At 36.4% G+C, this 9,450-nt stretch overlaps 1 protein-coding gene across 1 annotated transcript; it reads left to right on the top strand.

The window, feature by feature from the left end:
- The first annotated feature begins 369 nt into the window (after positions 1-369).
- On the top strand, positions 370-1,780 carry LOC135150291 (factor of DNA methylation 4-like). Its single transcript, XM_064086550.1, has 3 exons — positions 370-690; positions 1,086-1,301; positions 1,550-1,780. The coding sequence occupies exons 1-3, from the start codon at positions 370-372 to the stop codon at positions 1,778-1,780; spliced, it is 768 nt and encodes a 255-aa protein (XP_063942620.1).
- The last annotated feature ends 7,670 nt before the right edge of the window (positions 1,781-9,450 follow it).

Here is a 9,450-nt window from a genome sequence, read left to right on the forward strand (position 1 = left end):
TGTTTATTTGTCTTGCTATAAACTGATATAGTTCTTGCGGTAAATATAAATATATAATAGTATTTGCATAATCAAATGTACATCTGTATTTGGGACGTGGATGCTTAACTATATATACAATTATCACTGCACTATCAGAGGGGGCTGAGATCCCGGGCCAATAAGGGCCCAAATTTACAAGATATTCAAAAGGAGTTTACAATTAGTATATTTCTTGTTATTATTTGTATTTAAGTTCATTTTATTTATACAAATTAGTTTAATTTTATATAAAGTAAAAATTAATTGTTTGAAATTTCATACACACCCCAATAATTTTACCTGGAAAACTGAGGTACCAGCTTAATGTTATGGCATGCACAGATTAAAATGGAGCACAACTCGGAAAGAGGACCGCAGGGTGATGGTGTGCTTGGTGGTGTTGTTAGTGCTGGTGATGCAGGTGTTGTGGCTGCTAATGGTGGGGGTGCTGCTGTTGATAGTGTATTGAGACCAATTAATCATGGTGAGGATGTGGAGGAAATGAAGAAAAAGATGGAGTCCTTGGAAGAAAAACTGAAGGAGACGGAAGAAAAACTGAAGGAGAAGGATGAAGATTTTGAAAGCCTTCAAAATTCATATCAAGCTCTACTTGTAAAGGAGAGGAACAACAATGACCAGTTAGAAGATGCTCGAAAAAAGCTAATAAATGTGAGTTGTTTGGTTGTCTTACATTTTAATATGGACTTCATTGTCAATGAATCTGAGTTTTCTTTACATGTCTTGCTCGAGTAATAATTTCATTGTCCACACATAGGAAAATGAACTGAAATATTTAATCTCTTTTGTTATGAATATCTATTTGCGTAAATTATGAGCCATTCAAGGCCGTAAAAGTTCAGCCTGCATACTTTAGCCAAGTCATTCATGATAACCTAACTCTCCCTATACTACAAACCATGCACACTCGATAGCAATTATCTTTTGTTGATAACAATTATATATAAGCAAATGTCTGCAATTTCTAGTTCGGGAAAATAGGAACTGAAAAATATGTATTGTTTTGATAGTGTCCACCAAAGGTGATCATTTTATTGTTTCAATAGATTTTGAAGGATAGGCGGACTAACATGAGGGCCTATACTGGTGTCAAGCTGATGGGAGATCTTAACCTCAAACCCATATTTGCTGCTGCAAAGAAAAAGTATCCTCCTGCCGAAGTTGAATTGAAAGCAATGGAATTTTCATCCCTGCTAGAGGAGAAACTTCGGGATCCAAACTGGTACCCCTTTAAGGTCATAACATTTGGTAAAGATAGCAAGGTAAGCATTCTCTAGATAAATTTACTTGTCAACTCGAAATTCATAGCTTCTCCCTTTTACGCAGACCATATCTTTTTACAGTCACTCATGCATCACTGTGATTAATGACTTGTATTCTCCCTGACATTGTAGTAGTTTGTAACCGGACAGTTTCTAGACCACTCTATATATTCTCGTTTCCTTGCTCACGATCTCTCTCTCTCTCTCTATTTCCTTATTGTATGTTTTGATTTCATGTGACATGTTAGAGAGTTATCAATGACGAAGATGAAAGCCTGGTGATCATAAAGAGTGAGTGGGGTGATGAAGTGTATAACTCGGTGGTGAAGGCACTAACAGAATTAAACGAGTACAATTCAAGTGGAAGATATCCCGTTCCCGAGTTGTGGAATTTCAAAGAAGGAAAGAAGGCAACCTTAGGTGAGGGTGTCTATTTCATGGAAAGGTTGTGCAAGACAAACAAGAGGAAGAGAAATTAAAGTATTCTTGTACTAATGATTTGCACCCCTTCTTTACTTTACCCGTTTGATTGTCGATGTGTTAGGACCATTTTTCTATGTTGTATTCTTATTTCATATATCTTTTTATACATCTTTATAAGCATGAGCATGTAGAATGTTCAACTTCCAACCAAATTAAGGAATTTATTCTTAAATAAATCAAAAGCGGATATATATGTGTGTGTGTATATATATATATGCGGAGAGGACAGCAGGAACCATTTTTCACATTACTATATATCATTAATTATTTGCCTACACAATATAACATTTTATTTTAATATAGAATATTATGATGCATAAATTTCATATACTTAAAACTTGTAGGAATTGAAAAAGATCAATTTTTAGTTCATATTTTATAATTTTGAATGAATTTTAAAAGAATAAAATTCCTCGATTTCATCATGGCGGGCCAACAAAATTGAAAAGAGGCCCAACCACTTAATGTTTTGTGATAAGTACCTGGCAGCCGGCCTCATTAGTATGATATTATTGGCTCTATCTGTGGCCGAGGATGCACGGATTTATTTTTGGCTCCGCGTATGAAAAGAACTCATCCTAATTAATGGACTTGTTTGGCTACTTATTTTGAAAACAAATCTGCTTTATCTTTAAGATGTGGGACTTGGGTTGACACCCACTCAACACTACTCTCACTTTGTGATTTTTCTTTTGTTTATTTGTGTTGCTAAACTGATATAATTCTTGCAGTAAATATTAATATATGATAGTATTTGCATAAATGTATATGTGTATTTGGGAAGTGGATGCTTCAATATACAATTATCGCTGCACAATCAGAGGGGGGCTGAGACTGCACAACGCCGCCAATAAGGGCCCAAATTTATAAATAATACGTTGTACGTGTTGTTGTTTTACAAGATATTCAAAAAGAGTTTGCAAATAGTATATTTTTTGTTACAATTTGTATTTTAAGTTCATTTTATTTATACAAATTATTTTAACTTTATATAAAGTAAAAATTAATTGATTTGAAATTTTACACACCCCAATAATTTTACGTGGATAACTGATGAGGTACCAGCTCAATGTTATGGCATGCACAGATTAAAATGGAGCACAACTTGGAAAGAGGACCGCAGGGTGATGGTGTGCTTGGTGGTGTTGTTGGTGCTGGTGATGCAGGTGTTGCGTGGCTGCTAATGCTGGGGTGCTCCTGGTTATATTGGTGTAATGAGATCAAATAATAATGGTGAGGATGTGGAGGAATTTATTCCTAAATAAATCCAACGCGGATATATATATATGTGTGTGTATATCTATATATATGCGGAGACGACAGCAGGAACCATTTTTCCCATTACTATATATCATTAATTATTTGCCTACACAATATAACATTTTTTTATAATATAGAATATTATGATACATAAATTTCATATACTTAAAACTTGTAGGAATTGAAAAAGATCAATTTTTAGTGCATATTTTATAATTTTGAATGAATAAAATTCCTCGATTTTATTCATGGCCGGCCAACAAAATTGAAAAGAGGCCGAACCACTTAATGTTTTGTGATAAGTACCTTAGTCGGGCGGCCTCATTAGTATGATATTATTGGCTCTAGCCGTGACGGAGGTCCATGCACGTATTTGTTTTTGGCTCCGCGTATCAAAAGAACTCATGCTAATGGACTTGTTTGGCTACTTATTTTGAAGATAAATCTGCTTTATCTTTTTTTTTTTAACGTAGGAACCCGCAACCGCTACCCTTCGGGTGCGCACTGGGTAAACCCACGAGCTCACGTGATAGCCTGCTTTATCTTTAAGATGTGGGACTTGGGTTGACACCTACTCAACACAACCCTCACTTTGTGATTTTTCTTTTGTTTATTTGTGTTGCTAAACTGATATAATTCTTGCAGTAAATATTAATATATGATAGTATTTTCATAAATGTATATGTGTATTTCGGAAGTGGATGCTTAAATATATATACAATTATAGCTGCACAATAGATGGGGGCGGAGACCGCGCCCGGCCAATAAGGGCCCAAATTTACAAATAATAGGATGGACGTGTTGTTTTTTTTATCAAATATTCAAAAAGAGTTTTCAAATAGTATATTTGTTGTTACAATTTGTATTTTAAGTTTATTTTATTTATACAATTGTTTTAAGTTTATATATAAAGTAAAAATTAATTGATTTGAAATTTGTACACACCCCAATAATTTTACCTGGATAACTGAGGTACCAGGCCAATGTTATGGCATGCACAGATTAAAATGCAGCACAACTTGGAAAGAGGACCGCAGGGTGATGGTGTGCTTTGTGGTGTTGTTGGTGCTGGTGATGCAGGTGTTGTGGCTGCTAATGCTGGGGTTGGTGCTGGTTATATTGGTGTAATGAGACCAAATAATAATGGTGAGTATGTGGAAATGAAGAAAAAGATGGAATCCTTGGAAGAAAAACTGAAGGAGAAGGATGAAGATTTTGAAGGACTTCAAGATTCATATCAAGCTCTACTTGTCAAGGAGAGGAACAACAATGACCAGTTACAAGATGCTCGAAAAAAGCTAATAAATGTGAGTTGTTTGCTGGTTGTCTTACATTTTAATTTGGACTTCATTGTCAATGAATCTGAGTTTTTTCATGTCTTGCTCGAGTACTAATTTGATTGTCAACATATAAAAGATCCCGAATCTAGCAGAAATATTATTGGAAAATGAACTGAAATATTTAATATCTTTTGTTATGAATATCTACTTGCATAAATTATGAGCCATTCAAGGCCATAAAAGTTCAGCCTGCATACTTTAGCCAAGTCATTCATGATAACCTGACTCTCCCTATACTACAAACCATGCACACTCGATAGCAATTATCTTTTGTTGATAACAATTATATATAAGCAAATGTCTGCAATTTCTAGTTCGGGAAAATAGGAACTGAAAAATATGTATTGTTTTGATAGTGTCCACCAAAGGTGATCACTTTATTGTTTCAATAGGCTTTGAAGGATAGGCGGACTAGCATGAGGGCCTATACTAGTGTCAAGCTGATGGGAGACCTTAACCTCAAACCCATAATTTCTGCTGCAAAGATAAAGTATCCTCCTGCCGAAATTGAATTGAAAGCAATGGAATTTTCATCCCTGCTAGAGGAGAAACTTCGGGATCCAAACTGGTACCCCTTTAAGGTCATAACATTTGGTGAAGATAGCAAGGTAAGCATTCTGTAGATAAATTTACTTGTCAACTCGAAAGTCATAGCTTCTCCCTTTTACGCAGGCCATATCTTTTTAAAGTCACTCATCATTGTGATTAATGACTTGTATTCTCCCTGACATTTTAGTAGTTTGTAACGGGAGAGTTTCTAGATCACTCTATTCTCTTTTCCTTGCTCACGATCTCTCTCTCTATTTCCGTATTGTATGTTTTGATTTCATGTGACATGTTGGAGAGTTATCAATGACGAAGATGAAAGCCTCATGATCATAAAGAGTGAGTGGGGTGATGAAGTGTATAACTCGGTGGTGACCGCACTAACAGAATTAAACGATTACAATTCAAGTGGAAGATATCCCGTTCCCGAGTTGTGGAATTTCAAAGTAGGAAAGACGGCAACCTTAGGTGAGGGTGTCGATTTCATGGAAAGGTTGTGCAAGACAAACAAGAGGAGAAATTAAAGTATTATTGTGCTAAGATGATTTGCACCCCTTCTTTACTTTACACATTTGATTATTGATGTGCTAGGTCCATTTTCTAAGATGTATACGAATTTCATATATCTTTTATACATCTTTGTAAGCATGGGCATGTAGAATGTTCCAACTTCCAACCAAATTTAATTAGGAATTTATTTCTAAATAGATCCAAAGCATATATATATATATATATATATATATATATATATATATATATATATATATATATGTGTGTGTGTGTGTCTATATATATGCGGAGAGGACAGTAGGAACCATTTTTCTCATTACTATATATCATTAATTATTTGCCTACACAATATAACATTTTATTATAATATAGAATATTATGATACATAAATTTCATATACTTAAAACTCGTAGGAATTGAAAAAGATCAATTTTTAGTTCATATTTTATAAATTTAAATGAATTTTAAAAGAATAAATTCCTCGATTTTATTCATGGCCAGCCAACAAAATTGAAAAGGAACACAACCACTTAATGTTTTGTGATAAGTACCCCGCTCTCGTTAGTCTGATATTATTGGCTCTAGTCGTGGCGGAGCCCACATGCACGGATTTGTTTTTGGCTTCTCGTATCAAAAGAACTCATGCTAATGGACTAGTTTGGATACTTATTTTGAAGACAAATCTGTTTTATCTTTACGATGCGGGAGTTGGGTTGACACCCACTCACCACTACCCTCACTTTGTGATTTTTCTTTAGTTTATTTGTGTTGCTAAACTGATATAGTTCTTGCAGTAAATATAAATATATAATAGTATTTGCATAAATGTATATGTGTACTTCGGAAGTGGATGCTTAATATACAATTATAGTTGCACAATCAGAGGTGGCTGAGACGGCACAGCCTGGCCAATAAAGGCCCAAATCTATAAATAATATTTTGGACGTGTTTTTTTTTTTTACAAGATATTCGAAAAGAGTTTGCAATTAGTATATTTCTTGTTAAAATTTGTATTTTAAGTTCATTTTATTTATACAAATTATTTTAACTTTATATAAAGTAAAAATTAATTGATTTAAAATTACAGACACGCCCCAATAATTTTGTTGGTAATAATTTCAAACATGCTAGTCGTAGAGATTTTATAGGAGCTGATTAAATAAGTTTAGTGGGTGGTAGAGTTAGTTTTTTTTTTCGTAGTAGTTATTTGTTTGCATCGTGCTTGAGTAGGAGTTATTGTTTCCTGTTTTCTAGCTAGCAGTTTTCAGCAGTAGGTTTTACTATTAATCTTTGTATTCAGTACTGGTATGAAGCAGTTGTCTTTTGACACAAAATACTTGCCTTGTTTGTTCAGTTTTATCTCATAGTGGTTAACATAACTATACGATTATATAACTATATTTGGTATCAGAGCCTAGGCAGGTGATCGAGTGTATGTCAAAGACTGGGATGGATAAACTCAAAGGTTCAGTTGGCCTTAGTTACCCGACTCTAACAAAAGGGAACTATACGGCGTGGTCCTTGAAAATGAGAGTATTTATGCAGGCACATGGAGTGTGGGATGCTGTTGAGAGTAGTGATCCCAAGGTCGTTGTTGAAGGAAAGACAGACAAGATCGCATTGGCTATGATCTATCAGGGCATTCCTGAGGAGTTCTTGTTGTCAATTGCTGAGAAGAAAACGGCAAAAGACGCCTGGGAGGCGATCAAAACCATGAGTCAAGGTGCGGACAAAGTGAAGAAGGCGAAAGTTCAGACATTGAAGGCTGAATTCGAGGCATTAAGCATGAAGGATACAGATCAACTTGATGATTTCTACATGAAAATCAATGGCATAGTGTCAAACATACGGGCACTTGGAGAAGCAGTGGCAGAATCATATGTGGTGAAGAACCTATTACGTGCTGTTCCACCAAAGTTTCTTCAAATCGCTTCTACTCTTGAACAATTTGGAAACTTGGATACCATGTCAATTGAGGAAGCAATCGGAGCACTGAAAGCTCATGAAGAAAGAGTAAAAGGTACGGTTACTACTAATGACATGCAGCTAATGTTGACAGAGGAAGAATGGCGAAAGAGAGACAATGAGGGCGAAAAACTGTTTCTTACACGTGAAGAATGGTTGAAAAAGTCGAGTCGAGGGGTTTCGAGTGGAGCTTCAGGACAGAAGGGACGTGGGAATCGTGACAAAAGTCAGGTGAGGTGTTTCAACTGTGGCATACTGGGGCACTATGCGGCGGAGTGCAGAAAACCGCGTCGAGCAAGAGAATTGAAACAGGAGGTGAATATTGCAACAATTGAGGACGATGAGCCAGCCTTATTGTTGGCAAAACTCGAGAAAACTGAAAAAAAATCTGGTTTTGTTGAACAACGAAGAGGTGAAGCCAAAGCTAGTGGCTTCTGGTCACGAGAAAGTAGGAGAATCAAATATATGGTACTTGGATAATGGCGCGAGCAACCATATGACAGGCGACAAATCAAAATTCAATGTTTTGAACGAAGAAATCAGCGGAAATGTGAGATTTGGAGATGGGTCAACAATCAAAATTGAAGGAAAGGGGACAATAAAGTTCAGATGCAAGAACGGGGAAGAAAGAACCCTTTATGATGTTTATTACATTCCAACCTTGTGTAATAACATCATTAGCCTTGGTCAGCTCTCTGAAGGAGGTAATAAGGTTGTGATCAGTGGAAATTTGCTTCGAGTATATGATAATCATGAGAAATTACTAATGAAGGTGCCCAGGTCGAACAACAGACTTTACAGAATTCTCATCGAGCCATGTGACAATGTTTGTATGCTTTCAAAATCTGAAGATGTATCTTGGCTCTGGCACACACGTCTCGGGCATGTAAACTTCCAGGCCATGGAGTTGATGTCAAAAAAGAAGATGGTAAAAGGGATGCCTGATATCGCACAACCAAAGGGAATTTGTAGTGGATGCTTGATGGCTAAACAAGTAAGAAAATCCTTCCCTTATCAGTCAAATTTCAAAGCTAGTCATGCACTAGAACTCATTCATTGAGACTTGTGTGGGCCAATCACACCCACAACTCTAGCTGGAAACCGTTATTTTTTTTCTGTTGGTTGATGACTACACTCGAATTATGTGGGTGTATATGTTAAAAAATAAGAGTGATGCATTCGATGTTTTCAAGAAATTCCGAGCCCAAGTCGAGAAGGGACAGAAAGGAAGGATTGGAACCTTTAGGACTGACAGGGGAGGGGAATTCATGTCAAAGGAGTTCGTTTCTTATTGTGAAGATCATGGAATTACCAGAGACTTTACGGCACCATACACGCCCCAACAAAACGGCGTGGTGGAAAGGAGAAATCGAACTGTGGTTGAGATGGGGAGGAGCTATTTGAAGCAAATGAAGATGCCATCTGTGATGTGGGCAGAGGCAATAAGGCATGCTGTTTATGTTCTCAATAGGTTACCCACCCGAGCTTTGTCGGGGCAAACTCCATATGAAGCATGGATGGGGTATAAACCAGATATCGGACATATCCGAGTATTTGGGTGTGTTGTTTACATGAAAGTACGAGGTGATAATGAAAAAAAACTTGATGATAGAAGCTTGATGGTAGTCAATCTTGGCAAAGAACCCGGCACTAAGGCTTATCGCTTGCTCGATCCTAGAACAAACAAATTGTTGGAAACGTGATGGGCCTTACAACCAAAAACTTCGATAATAATCAGATGTGCAAACCACAACTTGTATATTAATGTAACACGCAGCTACAATACTTATAATTTTCTTACACACACTAGCTAGGCTTCAGCCTTTCTTGTTACACACAGAGATGGCACACGGCCTTTTCACTCAGAGCTTCAGCTCTTCTAAATTTCTCTCTACAACTGCTGTTGTAGTTTCTCTCAGTGTGTGTTATTTCTTCTTCCTCTAGCAGCCTTATATATAGGTTACAGATTACAACTTGTAGCACATATTTATTGCTGCTCTAGACTTTTATCAGCCTGCCATCTTTGACCTGGAGAATGCTGCAGA

The sequence above is a fragment of the Daucus carota genome, chromosome 2 (assembly GCF_001625215.2).
Source record: "Daucus carota subsp. sativus chromosome 2, DH1 v3.0, whole genome shotgun sequence".
NCBI classification, from domain to species: Eukaryota; Viridiplantae; Streptophyta; class Magnoliopsida; order Apiales; family Apiaceae; genus Daucus; species Daucus carota.

Bases quoted from the DNA above. Each gene is read 5' to 3' on its own strand.
- LOC135150291 (XM_064086550.1), top strand. From the start codon at position 370: ATGGAGCACAACTCGGAAAGAGGACCGCAGGGTGATGGTGTGCTTGGT. The intron at 691-1,085 runs GTGAGTTGTTTG...TTGTTTCAATAG, and splicing joins CTCGAAAAAAGCTAATAAAT to ATTTTGAAGGATAGGCGGAC. The intron at 1,302-1,549 runs GTAAGCATTCTC...GTGACATGTTAG, and splicing joins CATTTGGTAAAGATAGCAAG to AGAGTTATCAATGACGAAGA.